This window comes from Carcharhinus amblyrhynchos, chromosome 2 (genome assembly GCF_965287045.1).
Source record: "Carcharhinus amblyrhynchos chromosome 2, sCarAmb.v2.hapA, whole genome shotgun sequence".
NCBI lineage: Eukaryota > Metazoa > Chordata > Chondrichthyes > Carcharhiniformes > Carcharhinidae > Carcharhinus > Carcharhinus amblyrhynchos.
The window spans coordinates 107,018,064-107,036,273 of NC_137325.1; the positions used below are offsets into that span (position 1 = coordinate 107,018,064).

At 42.4% G+C, this 18,210-nt stretch overlaps 1 protein-coding gene across 5 annotated transcripts in view; it reads left to right on the plus strand.

Moving 5' to 3' along the window:
• adam22 (ADAM metallopeptidase domain 22) overlaps positions 1-18,210 on the plus strand; it is a 290,976-nt gene that overhangs the window by 116,871 nt on the left and 155,895 nt on the right. For all 5 annotated transcript variants that reach the window (XM_080210663.1, XM_080210672.1, XM_080210680.1 and 2 more), the window contains exons 7-9: positions 9,191-9,260; positions 10,878-10,939; positions 14,484-14,558. In XM_080210663.1, coding sequence (XP_080066789.1) covers positions 9,191-9,260; positions 10,878-10,939; positions 14,484-14,558 — 207 coding nt within the window. The remainder of the gene's footprint in view (positions 1-9,190; positions 9,261-10,877; positions 10,940-14,483; positions 14,559-18,210) is intronic.

The window sequence follows — 18,210 nt, forward strand, 5'->3', positions numbered from 1 at the left end:
CATAAAATTCTGCCTGGGGATCTGTAAAACAGTCACTGTCTCACCAATGTTGTTCCATTGTTATATGAATAGCCTTTCAGTTTCAGAGGTCATGGTATTTTGGAGGTGAATTTCCTGGCCAACTTTGGGGATGAAGTTCTGCTGGTAGTTTAGAGGCCATCTGCAATGTGGGATAGAGACAGTGTTTTTTTTTAATCAGTTTTGCTTCATAATTGTGCAACTTTGAAGCTACTTTGAAGCCAAAATGTCAGTGGTGGAGAAGGGTGAAAATGTAAGGGAGAGTAAGTCAGCAGTGGCTAAGAACTCGATTGTGTGTCAGGAAGAGTACATTTGGTTCCTTCTGATTCACGCAAAGAGAAATTTGCCATTTAACCTTTTGTAGCCATCAGAGCAGTTTTAATTAAATGGGCAGCTGCAGCAACTAAAAGACCATCATGGGATTGTTAATGTAATTGGTGGTTATGCTGATCAAGTAGACAACTGGGTGGTACAGGGTCTCTGCGGGGACATCATTATTTTACATTTTAAAGTATATATGGAGAGGTAGTAAATTGGATTAGACATTGGCTCAATGGAAGAACATCATGATGTAGAGATGCCGGCGTTGGACTGGGGTAAACACAGTAAGAAGTCTCTCAACACCAGGTCAGAATCCAACCAGTTTATTTGATAGTAAACCCACAAGCTTTCAGAAACACTGTTCCTTCGTCAGGTGTGTGGAAGGTTCTGATCCGAGAACGGCATATAAAGTCACACACAGTTTACAGAATACTGATTAGAATGCAAGTCCTTACAGCTAACCTGCTATTCAAGTCTTAAAGATGCAGACAATGTGAGTGGAGATAGCATTAGCATAGATTAAAGAGATGTGCATTGTCTCCAGACAGGACAGTAAGTGAGATTTTACAAGCCCAGGCAAGTCATGGGGGTTACAGATAGTGCGACATAAACCCAGGATCTCGGTTGAGACCGTCCTCGTGTGCGGAACTTGGCTAACAGTCTCTGCTCAGCAACTCTGCGCTGTCATGTGTCATGAAGGCCGCCTTGCAGAACGCTTACCTGAAGATCAGAGACCGAATGCCCGTGACCGTTGAGGTATTCGCCAACAGGAAGGGAATAATCTTGCCCGGTGATTGTCGAGCGATGTTCATACATCCGTTGTCGTAGTGCCTGCATGGTCTTCCCAATGTACCATGCTTTGGGACATCCTTTCCTGCAGCGTATTAGGTAGACAATGATGGCCAAGTTGCAAGAGTATGTGCCGTGTACTCAATGGAAGAAGCCAGAGAGTGGTCGTGGAGGATTGCTTCTCTGAGTGGAGGCCTGTGACTAGTGGTGTGCCACAGGGATCAGTGCTGGGTCCATTGCTGTTTGTCATCTATATCAATGACCTGGATGATTATGCAGTAAATTGGATCAGCAAATTTGCTGATGATACAAAGATTGGAGGTGTCGTGGACAATGAGGAAGGTTTTCAAAGCTTGCAGAGTGATTTGGACCAACTAGAAAAATGGGCTGAAAAATGGCAGATGGAGTTTAATGCAGACAAGTGTGAGGTGACAAGTGGAAGGACAAACCAAGACAGAACATACAAGGTAAATGGTAGGACACTGAAGAGTGCAGTGGAACAGAGGGATCTGGGAATACAGATATATAATTCCCTAAAAGTGGCGTCACAGGTCGACAGGGTCGTAAAGACTGCTTTTAGTACATTGGCCTTTATAAATCAAAGTACTGAGTAAGAGAGTTGGAATGTTATGGTGAGGTTGTATAAGACATTGGTGAGGCCGAATTTAGAGTGTTGTGTGCAGTTTTGGTCACCTAATTACAGGAAGCATATTAATAAGGTTGAAAGAGTGCAGAGAAGGTTCACAAAGATGTTGTCGGGACTTGAGAAACTGAGTTACAGAGAAAGGTTGAATAGGTTAGGACTTTATCCCCTGGAGCGTAGAAGAATGAGGGGAGATTTGATAGAGGTGTATAAAATTATGATGGGCATAGATAGAGTGAATGCAAGCAGGCTTTTTCCACTGAGGCTAGGGGAGAAAAAAGCTAGAGGACATGGGTTAAGGGTGAAAGGGGAAAAGTTTAAAGGGAATATTAGTGAGTCTTCTTCACACAGAGAGTGGTGGGAGTGTGGAATGAGCCGCCAGATGAAGTGGTGAATGCGGGCTCACTTTTAACATGTAAGAAAAACTTGGACTGGTACATGGATGAGAGGGGGGTGGAGGGATATGGCCCAGGTGCGTGGAGGGATATGGTCCAGGTGCATGCAGGTCAGTGGGACAAGGCAGAAAAATGGTTCGGCACAACCAAGATGGGCCAAAAGGCCAGTTTCTGTGCTGTAATGTTCTATGGTTCTAAATTGTTGAAGTAGGGCTGCCACTTTAATTTTCCATCAGCTACTCTTACACATGCAAACCGAAACCTTGGTTATTAACATAACTTCTTTCCTGGGCTTTGGGCCAGCAGCTTAGACAATTGGTGGGTGGAAGTTCCATCATGCTGCACGTCTAATGTTGGAACGAGGGCACTGCTATCTGGGTGCCTGTTTTAAAATAACTCAGCTCGGAACTAAGCTCTTTACTTTGCAGAAATGCTATTCGAACATTACAACAAATAAGAGTAATATCTGCTCCAGTGTTTTAACAAAAGCATTCTGATGTCATTCTTGATTTATTCCCCCCCCCCCCGCCGCAATTACAGGCACATCTGAAAGTCAACAAGCATTTTTGAAGTTCTGCACTTTCAAGCTTCACATAAATATTTGATGCTTTCCCCAAGGTTTTTCAAATATGCATAAAATTGAATATCTATGCACTGCAGACCTGTAGGTGGTAGAGCATTGCAAGGGCGGAAAAAGGAGATTTAAAAATATAAAATACAAATGGTTTACATAAATAAAAGCACATCTACAAAAATGATGTAGCAGTTTTGTTGCTCATTGTATTCATTTGTATTAAAATTACATCAGGAAATGTTCACAACACAGATATGATAGTATAAATGTTATCCAGCCTGTGCAGTGGTAATGGCTCTTTGCTTCTTACGTAGTCTTCACTATTCTGCGAGATATGTTTCCTGTTGTCCTTCATAAGTGGATTTTATAAATGAAAAAAAGATGTTCTCTACCTTAAGGTGAAAGAAAAAACCTGCACCTATCATTTACGATGGTATAGTGGTTAACTCTGCTGCCTCACAGCAATAGGGACCTGGGTTCAATTCCGAGCTTGGGTCACTGTCCGTACAGAGTCTGTGTGTTCTCCCTGTGTCTGTGTGGGTTTCCTCCGGGTGCTCAGGTTTCCTCTCAGAGTCTGAAAAATGTGCTGGCTAGGTGCATTGGCCATGTTCAAATTTTCCCTCAATGTATTCGAGCAGGCACTGGAGTGTGGTGACTAGGAGATTTTCTCAGTAACTTCATCGCAGTGTTAATGTAAGCCTATTTGTGACACTAATAAATAAACTGTACAGTCATTTCCCAATGCAGGGTGTCTCCTGTCTTGGTGACCTCACAGCTTTAATGCTGATAACTATGTTTGGAAAAGAGCGCTCTGATACCGGTTGAGGAATTTTTGAAGCAAGGCATTTCTGGGCTCCATGGAAATGAGAGGCCATTTGCGCACCAGCTGATTTTCAGGGCAGTAGGTTTGTAGTATGAAAGGTTAACAGTTGTGATATGCCAGCGTATGACACCAAAGATGATGTAGTATGACATGAGTAAGTCACGTGTCAGACTTTCTCTCAAGAGTGAGATTGGAATCATGCCCAGGAACAACTTGATGTTGGGAGGGAGGGAGGTCATGGGGAGAAATCTCACTCCTCAAGTCAGGCATATGAAAGGAGAATGGGACAAAAGAAGACTTGATATATCAGAACTAAAGATTAGACAGCACCAAGTGTCACATTTATCAGGCCTTTGTTTGGAAGAGAGGAAGGTGGGGAATGTAAAAATCACCACAGTTTTTAAGGTTCTAGGGAAAGATGTATGAAATTTAATGATAATCCCTGTGTCTCCTAATTTTGAGAGGTTTTGCTGAATTAAGTGTCAGCAGCAGACCTTCCCTGGGTTCAAGGACTCTGAGGTGGATATCCTATCCCCAATCTCCAACCCCTCCGCCCTGAGAGCTGCCATCCAATCAGAGGTCAGCAACTGTACATTACTCGGTAGCGCTACCAAGGAGGCAGTGGCTGCTGCTGGTAATGCACCTGCCTCAGGACCAAGATCGCTGAGGGGCCCAGGCCACAGATGTACGATACAGGGAGGGAGGGAGGTCATGGGGAGATGGTCATGTGGCAGGGAAGTGAATTTGGCAGCAAGGGGCAAATGTCGATGGGTAGCTGTCAGCACATTCCCCCGATCTCCCACACCCACAATCAATGCTGGTCCTTCAATCAGGTTTTGTGTGCCTGACAACAAGGGAGTACCCAAGGGCGCACCACCTCTGCCTCCCCTCTTTACCCTTCACCTCACCCCCGGAAGCTTATAAGCTTTTTCTCTACAATTCATCTGCCATTCTGTTTGCATCTGTATTATTCCCGTAACCAAAGATGTCCAGGTTGGGTGAATTGGCCATGCTAAATTGTCAGAAGGCTAACAGGGTAAATATGTGGGCTTACAGGGATAGGGCCTGGGTGGGATTGTTGTTGGTGCAGATTCTATGGGCCGAATGGCCACCTTCTGCACTTAGGGATTCTATGATTCTGTGAACCAGGAGGAGACAATAGGACTTTCCTATTATCCTCGTAACACCTGGGATGAAAACTTCACTCCTGCTATTTCACTGAAAATAATGACCAAATTGAATTGTATATATAAATGGTACTTTTGTTGCTGTATGTAAACAAGGCTCTCAAAATTGACTCCTACGCAATCTGAGAGAAGTTTCACCCACAACTTGAATGTTAATTGGTCTGCGTTATAACATTTTTTATTGTCAAGATTAGATGACATGTTCTGCTAACTTCTGCAATTGCCTCATGATAAATTTGGCTTTTTTTAAACTGCTGATTTTGAGGAATGGAGATCTCTAACTTAATCCAAGCTTTTAAAAGCATAACAACTTAACCTCAACGAGGCTTCCAGTGACAGGAACTTTGCAGGTTACTTTTTATCCTCCTTGAACTTCAACAGCAGACCTGTACTGCTGAGTCACTAGCTTCAGGTTTTGAATGCTTCATCTGAGTCAGCACCAGCTGCTGTTTACGACCCATCGTCTGTTTTTGTAGCACTTAAGAAGGATCTTACCTAATGCCTCTGTGCCTTTTATTCATTTATCATTCCCAAATCATTTTATGATTCATCCTGTCAAATGATAAGGACTTCAATTCTGCAATTATATATCTTTGTTTCTTCTTCCGTGGGATGTGGGTGTCACTGACAAGGTCAGCGTTTGTTGGCCTGCACTGAATGACTTGCTTGGCCCTATCAGAGGCCAGTGAAGATTTGACTACATTGCTGTGGGCCTGAAATCGCATCGAGGCCAGAGCAGTAAAAACAGCAAATTTCCTTCCATAAATGGACATTAGTGAAGTTGTGTCTCTCCTTAGTTTCATTTTCACCATTAAGGATACCAGATTCAAACTGCAGAGTTATTATTGAATTGAATTTAGAGTCCACCAGCTTCCCATGGTGAGGTTTGAGCCCATGTCCCCAGGCATTAGCTTGGATTTTACAATTACTAGTCCAGTGATATTCCCACTACATTACCATTTCCCCAGTTTTGGGGTCAGTATCCTCTGCTTCTCATTTCTTGGCATTCAATATGATCAGTTATACATCTGCAGCGAGTACATCACCCCCTGACTCCGGCAAACCTGTCCATCATGTCAGGAGTGTAATGAAATAATTGGCCTGATGAAGACAGAGAAGCAAATGTGGAAGGAGGGTTGTACAAAGATGAATGAATCAAGGAAAGGAAGACAGAAGAAAGACCGAGGGGAGGAAAGCTGGACCCCGGCAAGGCTGCACAGAAAGTTCACAAAGGAGTCAAAGGAATGCCACATTGTTTACGGGAAGGGGATGCATGAAGATTCTGGATGAGGTAGTTAAAGGTCCAAGTGAGGCGTAGGCGTCTCACAGCTGATGGGCTCAGGGGAAAAGAGACTTGAATTAAAGAACGGACTTCCTTTTGCGGCTGCTAGCATTTTCCCTCTGAGTTGCTGATGTCTTGCATGGTTTGGTGAAAACAGATGGGCCAGAGAGAGTGAGATGGGTTTGCTAGACTGGTATTTAAATATGACGCGGTGACCGTTGAACCTAGCAGTTGAAGGCCAGTGGACAAATCAGCTACTAGCCCACTAGGTGACTCAGAGAGGAAATTGCTTGTGTGTAAATAATGAGATTCCATGTGCAGAATCTGGAATGGGATCCTGTCATTCTGGGCAGCAGAAAAAGGGCTACCAGAGCTGCCCACCACTGGACCTAGTCTCAAAATGGGAGAATTCTGCCCACAGATTCTTCAAACTCCCCCAGTACCCAGTCTCTTGTAATGAAAGCCTAATACTTCCCAATTGGGGTCACCTGCTCTTTATTACCAACTTAAAACATGTGTCCTATTGCAGCACAATTCCAACCTTAACAATATATCACTGTTCCTTCACTGTCACTGGGTCAAAATTCTGGAACCCGCTCCCTAACAGCAGTGTGGATGTACCTACACCACAAGGACACCACCGGTTCAAGAAGGAAGCTCACCACCACCTTCTCAAGGGCACTTAGGGATGGGAATTGGATGCTGGCATAGCCAGAGATACCCACATCAAGAATAAAAATACATTGTGGTTGTTTCTCTGTAGAAAAAAAGCGGGAAGTAGTGGGAAAGCCATGGGCAGGATGCGTTGCTGGTGGGACAGGAGAATCCCACTGGCGTGAATGGCTGGAGAAATCCAGCCATTTTATTTCCAGGAACCTTAAGTTGGTGAAGTTCACAAAGTTTCCATAACCGATCCTTGGCGAATCTGTTAATCATCACTTTCTGATTACGGTTAGAATTCATTGTTACCCGCTGGTGTTTATTACCTAGCTGATTATTTGTAACACTCGGAATGTTCGGGTATTTGATGGATAATTTCCTGGCCTTGCATGCCCAGTATGCAGTCTTAGTCACTGAAAGAGATTTGGTTGCGTCTGTTGTTTTCTGACCATTTAACCTCAGTGTCCAACTCTGACAGAATTTTGCCTTTCATACTGCTAATATATTTGTATTGGTTTGGATTTATTGGAATGTGATATTCATTTTGATAGTAGTGCAAAATGGAACATAAATGGAGGGCAGCCAATTTACCATCACCCATTTTGTTGCAACCCAAGACAAATTTCAAGCTCACTTCCTTTATTCTGTGGATTGCTGTTTTAATAGTAAACAGGAATACATTTCCTCCAGGTAATGCCATAGCTCCCAGATGTCCCATGAAGGATTCTAATGCTATTAAGTGACTCCTGTTGCTAGTGGACTCCTCCATCCAAGCAACTAGCAGCAGCTCACCATTCAATATAACAGAAAACCAGGCAGGCAGCTGTTCACTTGAAACCCTTGTTTACGTTCTGACTCTCCTCTGAAATAGTGCTTGGGTGGGACAGAGTGAGAGTGCACGCTGAAAAATACCAGCATTGCCAGATATTGAAGGGATGCCCTTTTTTTTGTCCTGTGATATATGGAGAGGAGGAAAAAAGAGGGAAGTTTTGAATTTTTTTTGAAATTTTAGATCACATTTACTTGAAGGAATAACATTAGGGTTTCTGATATAATTTATTGTTACCAAATAATGGACACAGTGGGAGCAGAAGTAGTGATGCTGTTTATTCACAGCAGATACAGGCACTCGTACCTTCCAACTTGTAAGATCCTTGATGATCTTTTACACCAGGATGTGCAGGACATTGTCGCAGGAAGTTAGTGAGATGGTTGACCTCCAACCACCACAACCACCTTTCTTTGTACTAGTTATAACTCCAACCACTTGAGGGTTTTCCTGCTGATTCCCATTGATTCCAGTTTTGCTAGGATGCCACACTCAGTAAAATGCTGCCTTGATGTCAAGGGCCGTAATTCTCAACTCACCTCTGGAATTTGTTCCTTGTTTGAATCAAGAATCTAATAAGATCAGGGGCTGAGTGACCCTGATGGAATCCAAACTGAGCAGGTTATGCTGAGGAGCCTCATTTGATGAGCCCTTCGTAATTTTAGAATTGACTAATGGGATGGTAATTGGTTTGGTTGGGTTTGCCTTGCTTTTTGTGCACAGGACATACTTCAGCAATATTGTTTGTCCAGTTCAATTTCTGGTCAGTAGTAACGGTCGGAATGTTGGAAGGCGGGGAATGCAATGTTGTAATACTATTGAGTGTCAAGAAAAGATTGGTTGGGTTCTCTCTTGTTGTAGTTGATCATTGCCTGGTACATGTGTGGTTTGAATGACACTTGCCACTTAACCCAAACCTCTATAATTGTCTCTGTCTTGCTGCATAATGACATGGACTGTTTCAGTATCTGAAAAATTTTGAACAATAATGAATATTGTACACTCATTCATGAACATTCCCATTCTGATCTTATGATTGATGAAGCAGCTGAAATTGGTTGTGTCTAAGACATTAACCTGAGGAAAGAATCCAAGGGTTTAAGGGTGGTGAATCTCTGGAATTCTCTACCCGTTGAAGTGGTGGAGGCTACCTCGCTGAATATTTTTAAGACGCGGGTTGATAGGTTTTTGATAAGAGAGGGGATTAAGGGTTATGGGGAGAGGGCGGGAATGTGGAACTGAGCCACGACAGATCAGCCATGATCTTATTGAATGGCGGGGCAGACACGAAGGGCTAGTTGGCCTACTCCTGCTCCTATTTCTTATGTTCTTATGAGTTGTTCAAAATCTGTATGGGGATGTTACTGGATTCAATAATTAAGGACAGAATGACTTACATTTAAAGAAATTTGAACTGATAGAAAGAGCCAGCGTGAATTGATAAAAGATAGATCAGGTTTAATAAACCTAATTGATTTTTTTAGGATGTAACTAAAGTAGTAGATAGGGAAATACCCATTGATAAAATGAATTAATAAAATAGAAGAAAACCTCCTAATTGTGAACCCACCTTTCCTGTTTTTCCATGCTGACTGACCTGCCGTGTATTTCCAAAATTTTAATGCAGAAATAGTAAAGGTATTTACTTCAGTTTCCTTTTCCCTCACAGAATGAGACTGAGCCTCACTTCGTTTACCAGGTTGCCGGCCGTGATGTTCCTTTGCAGCTTCTACTGCCTGGTAAGATCACAGTGATGTTCAGTATGTTTCAGGATGATCTAACTGAGCCTTAGCACACGTGTAAAGAATTAATTAACATGATGGTATGACACATGGCAGAATGACACATGCAGGCTCATTTGAAAGACTAAAGTTAAATCAATGCATGATGCTCTGAAATAAATTGGGGAGACTTCTTTGGATTATATTCATTGGAGTTTAGAAGAGTAAGAGGGGATCTCATAGAACCTTATAAAATTCTAACGGGGTTAGACAGGGCAGATTCAGAAAGAATGTCCCCAATGGTGGGGGAGTTCAGAACAAGAGGCTGTGGTTTGAGGATAAGGGGTAAACCTTTTAGAACTGAGATGAGGAGAAATTCTTCACCCAGAGGGTGGTAAATGTGTGGAATTCACTTCCACCGAACGTAGTTGAGGCCAAAACGTTGCCTGATATCAAGAAGAAATTAGATATAGCTCTTGGGGCTAAAGGGATCAAGGAATATGGAGGGAAGGTGGAATCAGGATATTGAATTCGATGATCAGCCATGATCAAAATGAATGGTGGAGCAAGGTCAGAGGGCCGAATGGCCTACTCCTGCTTCTAGTTTCTATATTTCTAAGCCCACTAGCTCCAATTGTGAATCACGATGGCCTGGAGGATGCCAAATATACTATACATATTGACGTTAAGTACTTTAAATATGATTTGCAGGCTTGAAGCCTGATTCAGATAACTCGTGTTAGTCATCCACCTCCCCATTCGGATCTGCACGAAGCGGGTTCCTGTACAGAGGATATGGTGTGTTGGAGGTTCACCACCAAACCATCAGCAATGAGAGGCATCCTCCCCTCACAGGCAATGAGGTTTATTTGGCCTGACTTCCCCCCTCCCCCACACCCCATTCAACCCCCCTCCCATCCCCCTCAGATCTCCCACTCAGGCCTTCATTCAAGCCACATGCCTTGGCAGCACCACAGTCCCTGGCACACTGGCACTGATGTGGTGCCTTGGGCCCTAAGAGAGCTCAAGGCGATAGGTTCAGTGGGCATTTACCCCTCCGCTGTTGCCAGGCTGCCAAGAACGGGAGCTGGGGTTTAGTGGTCTCTGGTTGGAGGCAAGGGGTTGACCTCGCTACTCATCGGGGGAATTTTAACTCATTGCAGCACTCCATTCTGCAACAGAGATTTTCCTTTCTTCCTGTCAGGAGCTGCAGATGGGAGCAGATCTTTGTGAAGTCCTCTGACAGAGAGGAGTAATCAGTTTCACCTGGGTGAGGGTTCCAGGCTGCACAGCTGTACACACAGCCTTGATTTGAAGTTGCCACGAGTGGTAATGAATAAATAGAGCCATTCAATTTTAATTTCAATTCTCCTTGGGAATTCCTCTCATCTTTGAAGAAAGAAATCATAATACTCTTCGAAATAATTCCCATTATGGTTTTCTGTATGAATTCAAAGTCACGATCAGAGAATTGTGTTCCATTTGGTGCCTGCAATATATTCAGCATTTGATGTCAGTGATACTTGCATTGATAATACTATTACTGCTTCTGAAAGCTGACCACTGTTATTCCATAAATCTATTGGTTTATTGTTGTTAACGTGAATAATATTTTGTGATTTATATTTCTTTCAGAAAATGTTGAAAGGAATGACCTCTTTGCTAAGAAAACTGCCCTTTTGAGGAAGAAAAGACAGGTATGTTTAATTGTTTTCACAATAAATTCATTAAAATGTAAAATAGAATGATTATAGTAAATATTTCTATGGCATTTGACCTATACCCAGAATTATAGTTCTGTTCAATTTTCCTGTTCAACTGGAACATTGCATTAGAAAGCAGCACAGTGTGTGCATTTGAGAAATGCTATAGCAGTATTCAGCACAACATGTTGTCTGGCTGAATGTTTAGTATTCAAGATTGTGCAAGATTGGAAAAGACCATAGGATCAATTTTCCAATTTTGTCCCTGGCAATGCTTATTCCCCCAGCTGCAAGTGCCAGACAAAGGGAGTGGAGATTTATTTTAGTGTCATAGAGGTTTACAGCATGGAAGCAGGCCCTTCGTCTCAACTTCTCCATGCCGTCCTTTTTTTAAACCCCTAAGCTAATCCCAATTGCCCACATTTGGCCCATATCCCTTTATATCCATCTTACCTAAATGCTTTTTTAAAAGACAAAATTGTATCCGCCTCTACTACTACCTCTGGCAGCTTGTTCCAGACACTCACCACCCTCTGTGTGAAAAAAATTGCCCCTCTGGACACTTTTGTATCTCTCCCCTCTCATCTTAAACTTATGCCCTCTAGTTTTAGACTCTCCTACCTTTGGGAAAAGATATTGACTATCTACCTTATCTATGCCCCTCATTATTTTGTAGACCTCTATAAGGTCACCCCTCAATCTCCTACAATCCAGAGAAAAAAGTCTATCCAGCCTCTCCTTATAACTCAAACCATCAAGTCCCAGTAGCATCCTAGTAAATCTTTTCTACACTCTTTCTAGTTTAATAATATCCTTTCTATAATAGGGTGACCAGAACTGCACACAGTATTCCAAGTGTGGCCGTATCAATGTCTTGTACAACTTCAACATGACGTCCCAACTCCTGTATTCAATGTTCTGATCGATGAAACCAAGCATGCCGATTGCCTTCTTCACTCTGTTCACCTGTGACTCCACTTTCAAAGAGCTATGAACATGTACCCCTCGATATCTTTGTTCTGTAACTCTCCCCAACGCCCTACCATTAACTGAGTAAGTCCTGCCGTCAATCTACCAAAACGTATCACCTCACATTTGTCTAAATTAAACTCCATCTGCCATTTGTCAGCCCACTGGCCCAATTGATCAAGATCCCATTGCAATCGGAGATAACATTCTTCACTATCCACTATGCTACCAATCTTGGTGCAATTTGCAAACTTGCTAACCATGCCTCCTGTAGTCTCAACCAATTCATTAATATAAATGACAAATAACAGTGGACCCAGTACTGATCCCTGAGGCACACCGCTGGTCACAGGCCTCCAGTTTGAAAAACAACCCTCTACAACCATCCAGTGGCTTCTATCAAGAAGCCAATTTTGTATCCATTTAGATACCTCACCCTGGATCCCGTGAGATTTAACTTTATGCAACAACCTACCATGTGGTACCTTGTCATATGCCTTGCTAAAGTCCATGTGGGCAACATCAGCCGCACTGCCCTCATCTACCTTCTTGGTTATCCCTTCAAAAAGTTCAGTCAAATTTGTGACACATGATTTTTCACTCACAAAGGCTGACTGTCCTTAATCAGTCCTTGCATCTCTAAATGCCTGTAGATCTTGTCTCTCAAAATACCTTCCAACAACTTACCCACCACAGATGTGTGGCTCTCTGGCCTATAGGTCCCAGGCTTTTCCCTGCAGCCCTTTTGAATCAAAGGCACAACATTTTGCTGAATTTTTCCCTTTTACTTTGCCTCAGGATAATCAGAATGTTCCTCAAAAGCTTGGCTTTTTCCTACAACTGCTGGGTCCAGATCAGCAAGATTAATGAGATGGGATGGGTCTTCCTGCCTACCCACCTCAATATTTTGGCAATTGTGCGTCAGGGCCCCCAGAGGCAAAGCTGATCAGGAAACTGTCAGTGAATCTGAGTGGGTCCAAGGGAGATTCCTGTAGTTAGCCCAGGAGTTTATTTTCAAGATTTGTTATATCCAATCATTTCTCCTTATCCTTATATTTTGTTGCACCATCAAAAAAAAATCTACTAAATTAATCTGGCATCAGTTCCATTTTGTAAATCCATGCTGACTGTTAACGTTCGTTTACACAAAGATGCATTGCTACCTTGTCCTTGATAATTAATGCCATTATTTTACTGGTAGTGATGTCAGACTAATGTGCCTCGCCAACTGGATACTCAGCAGATCCATTTTGAAACAATTTGCTCTTCTCCAGTTTTACAATGCTACTTTTACTTTTCGTGAATTTTTAACTATCTCTGTTCATGTTATTGCTGTCATATCATTACTTTCCTTAATGTTTAAGTTTTTTTTTATTCTTTTGAACTTTTCCTTAAACAGTCCCGCGATTTATTTTACCAAATAACTTGAGTAAGAAGTCTCACAACACCAAGTTAAAGTCCAACAGATTTATTTGGTAGCACAAGCTTTCGGAGCGCTGCTCCTTCATCAAATGATGATCACCTGATGAAGGAGCAGCGCTCTGAAAACTTGTGCTACCAAATAAACCTGTTGGACTTTAACCTGGTGTTGTGAGACTTCATACTGTGCCCACAACCCAGTCCAATGCTGGCATGTGCACACCACAAATAACTTGAAATATTGGACTGTCTTTCCTTTGTCTCTACTATTATCACAATAAACACTTTCTCCATGCTACGTTGCTCATGTTTTCATCATGCAAATGGTCAATAAATTGCAACCAAAGTAAATTGTGTCCAAATTTCAACCAAAGCATTTATACCATCTGCATTATGTTTCTCTATTTTACTGCTGCAATGTCTGTATTAGGTTAAATCCAACTTCCCTTTTGTCCCTTCCCTTAAATGTTGATTTACGTCAGTCTCTTAGCACATCTAGAAATTTGTGACTCTTGTTCTTTTTTGCCATACTCCACTGTGATAGTGGTTTGAAGTCTGACCATTATTGGATGGTTTATTATGTGGAATATTTGGTCACTGGTAGCTGTTTGGCTGAGCAGTGTTTGTGGTGAATCGTTGCCAGTAGTTTCTTCCCACTTGTTTCATTTTATTGTATTTCATAATCCCACCTTCTGTCTGAAAGCCTGCCTTTCCTGCAGCTTTTATGTTTTCTTCCATATATAAGGGCTGATGGACCATGTCAGAGGCTGGGCATTCTGCAGCAAGTTGCTAATCTCTTGACTCCCCAGAGCATTTCCATCATCTGCAAACCACAAATCAGGAGTATGATGGAACACAGCTGACTTGTTTGGATGGGCTCCGTGACAACAAACAGGAAAGTTCAAAACCATCCACAGCTCAGTTGGCTCAATTAGGAGCTCATTCACTAGCCTAAATGTTCATTCCCGCCCTGACTGGTGTGCCATGGTTGAGTGTTTACTAGCAATTCATCAAAGCTTTTTTGGAAACACATCCCAAACTTGCCACTTCTCCCACCTACTAGGATAAGGGCTGTGGATGGACATTTAAGTGAAAATGGTAAAGGCAGACAATATAGCTTATTACTTAGCCATTCTGTTTCTCATTACAGATACATCGAATACGCCGGAATGTTCAAGACGAGACAAAGTACATTGAGCTTATGGTTGTTAATGACCATTTTATGGTAAAGGACGCATTTAAACTGATTCAGGATTATTTAACATTTGATTCTTTGACATAATTTGCAGAATAATGACTCGTATGAAGGTAGCTTTCCTCGAGCAATGGGGCACTTAGGGCAGAGTTGGACAGCAAACAGGGAGTGAAGGAGTTTATGGGCAGGATTTTCCAGCCGCACTCACCCCAAGACCAGGAAATCCCCCCGAGGCCAATGAACCTTTGCCTGGTCCACTCCCAGCCTCCTCCAATTCCCATAGAAACACGTTCAATGTGGTGAAATTACGTTTTTTACTTCGCTGCAAAAGAATCCCTTACAGAATCTAAAACCTTGAATATGCAATGTTCAGATATATTACTTGGAATCTGAAGATCAGGAGCCCATTTGGCTCACTGTATCTGTGGTAACTCTTTGCAAGAACTATCCAGTTCACCCCACTCCACTGTTCTTTCACCATAAGTCTGAAATAATTTCTTTTCAAGATCATGGGTGGGATTTTCCAGCTGCGCGCACCCCAAGACCGGAAATTCCCACCTGAGGTCAGCGGCCTTTCAAAGGTTCCACCAAATATGTTCCACCAGTTACAATTTCTGCTGAGGGCAGGGCCAGAAAATCTCATCCATGTGTCCCATTTTTTGGCGGGTTTTTCAGTTGTCTTTGCAAGGGGGAAATGTCTAAACCCATCCTGACAAGAGCAATGATGCCAGCAATCTGGACAGGATCATTATTGGCTCTTACTAAACTGGGAGTTACCAATTTTCCTGTTCAATAGGCTCTCAGCATATTATAGAATGTTGGTGCAACTAATGAGATGAGGCATACTGGAATCCAGCAGCATGCATCTTTAGGGAAGTGAAGTCAAAAAGAGGATTTTTGAAAAAAAAATTGAACTTGTTCTCTGGCAGAGGGAGCGCAGGTAAGGTGCTGGATCCAAACCTCTGCTTTGTCTGGCAGTGAGATCCAGGGCAGCACATTGCTAGCGGCAGCCAGTTAAGAAGCAGCCTTCTTCCAAAGGCTGCAAGCCCAGTCAGAAGGCCAGCAGCTCCACTGCTCAAGGTGGCCATTGCTGTGTCTGCCTGCCCAGGGAGAGGGATCTCAGTGACCTCTTCAGAAAGACATAGGTTTGGTTCAGAGTAGCCAGAGTCAGGCAAGGTGGGGGTAGTTCCACTGATTGGTCTCTGTCACCACCCATTAAACCTGAGTGGCCATGTGATGTATCCTTTAATTGGTTACATAAAGGCCTAATTAGGGAACGGGTGGTTGGTCACCCAACATCTCCCCAACCCCTCACAATCAGAGCAGAAGCAGACAGCCATCAGTGTCCTATCTGCTGAATCTACCTATCAGTCTGTGGGTGGTTTGGAAAATCCTATCCAAGGTTACTACCAACTTTACCGAGGTTACTTTAAAGTTTGAAAGTTAATTTATTAGTGTCACTCATAGGCTTACATTAACATTGCTATGCTGTTACTGTGAAAACCCCCAGTCGCCACACTGTGGGCTTGTTCGGGTACACTGAGGAAGAATTTAGCATGGCCAATGCACACCATCAAAACTGTCATGAGCAGGCTGTAGAGGTTCTGAAGAAGTGTGCCATTTTGGTAAGGATCGTGCCCATAAAATTTGGGTTAATTAAATGCTTCTGCAGTCTGAGGATAGGTGGCTAAATCGTTGAAGAAAGAGAGCTTAATTTTACCTGAGGAGATTCAGAGCTTTAAAGGAATTTGCAGCTGAAATTAGCCCCTGAGTGGTCTGCGCACAAATCTGAGATCTATCTTTGTTTAGGCACTATTTAATGTACAACTTATAAAATATATTGCCCATAATTTGCCTGATTCATGTTTCATTTCTGTTGATTTTGGTTTGATTGCTAAAATAGAAATTATAAAAGTGTAATCTTGTTTTCTTGTTGAGATTGTTCAGTAAATTCAGTTCTTTAGATTTGTTGGTATCCATGGGTATCATATAATATCTGCAGAAGAATAAATTTCTGAATTAAGACTCTTTCCAGTAATTGTTGATTTGTCTTTTTGGAATTGTCTTGATTTATTTATGTTGTAGCAGTAGAGGATGTTGATGATAATTATACAGAGACTTGTGTTTACTCATGAATATTTTTTTCCATTTTATTCTTGTTACTGATGGTGATTTTGTGTCAAACAATTCTTTTACTCAAGAACAACTTCTCTGCTGCAATCAGGCTTGAATGGATCTACCTCGCATTAAATTGATCTTTCTCTAAACACTAGCTACATGGACTTCAGTAAAGCCTTTGACAAGGTACCTCATGGTAGACTGGTGTGAAAGGTGAAGTCACACGGAATGAGAGAAAAGCTGGCAAGATGAATACAGAAGTGGCCTGGCCACAGAAGACAGAGGGTAGCAGTAGAGGTGTGCTTTACTGAATGGAAGGCTATGACTAGTGATCTTCCACAGGGATCAGTTCTGGGACCTTTGTTGTTCATAGTATATATACATAAATGATTTTGGAGGAAAATGTAGCTGGTCTGATTTGTAAGTGCGCAGACGCCACAAAAATTGGTGGAGTTGCGGATAGTGAAGAGCATTGTCAGCGGATACAGCAAAATGGAGACCAATTGGACACTTGGGGGAAATGACAGATGGAGTTTAATCCAGACAAGTGTGAGATAATGCATTTTGGAAAGTCCAACGCATGTAGGAATTATATAGTAAATGGTGGAACCCTTTGGATTATTGACAGGCAGAGAGATCTGGGCTTACGTGTCCACCGATCACTGAAAGTGGCAACTCAGGTGGATAAGGTAGTCAAGAAGGCACACAGCATGTTTGCCTTCATTGGTTGGGGCGTTGAGTATAAAAATTTGCAGGTCATGCTGTAGCTGTACAGAATCTTAGGCCTCATTTAGGATATTGTGTACATTTCTGGTTGCCACATTACCAGAAGGATGTGGATGCTTTGGAGAGGGTACAGAAGAGGTTTACCAGGATGTTGCCTGGTGTGGAAGGTATTAGCTATGAGGCGAGGTTGAATAAACTTGATTTGTTCTCACAGGAATGATGGAGATTGAGGGATGGCCTGATAGAGGTTTGTAAGATTATGAGAGGCATGGACAGAGTGTCTCGTCAGATGCTCTTTCTTAGGTAGAAAAGTCAAGTACTAGGGGACATAGGTTTAAGGTGCATGGGGAAAAGTTTAGAGGAGATGTGCGAGGCAAGTTTTTTACACAGAGGGTGGTGAATGGAACGCGCTGCCTGGGGAGATGGTGGGAACAGATATGATAGTGGCATCTAAGTGGCAACTAGACAAATACATGAAAAAGATGGGAATGGAAGGATCATTAATACATGCGGTTTTAGATTGGACAGGCATCATGGTCGGCCTAGACTTGGAGAGCTGATGGCTCTGTTCCTGTGCTATATTGACCTTTGTTCTTTGGCTGTAACATTACTTTTCACACTCCCTCCCTTCCTTCTCTATTTATAGTGTGCTTTGTCTGTATAGCGTGCAAGAAATAATACTTTACACTGTATACTAATACATATGACAATAATAAATCAAATCAAAATTAACTATTGGATAATAAAAAAAATAGAATTGCATGGTCTAATTTGGCCAATTTCTGTCACATGCTGTGTTTTACAGTAATTACACATTAACATTCTTTTCCCTTTGTAG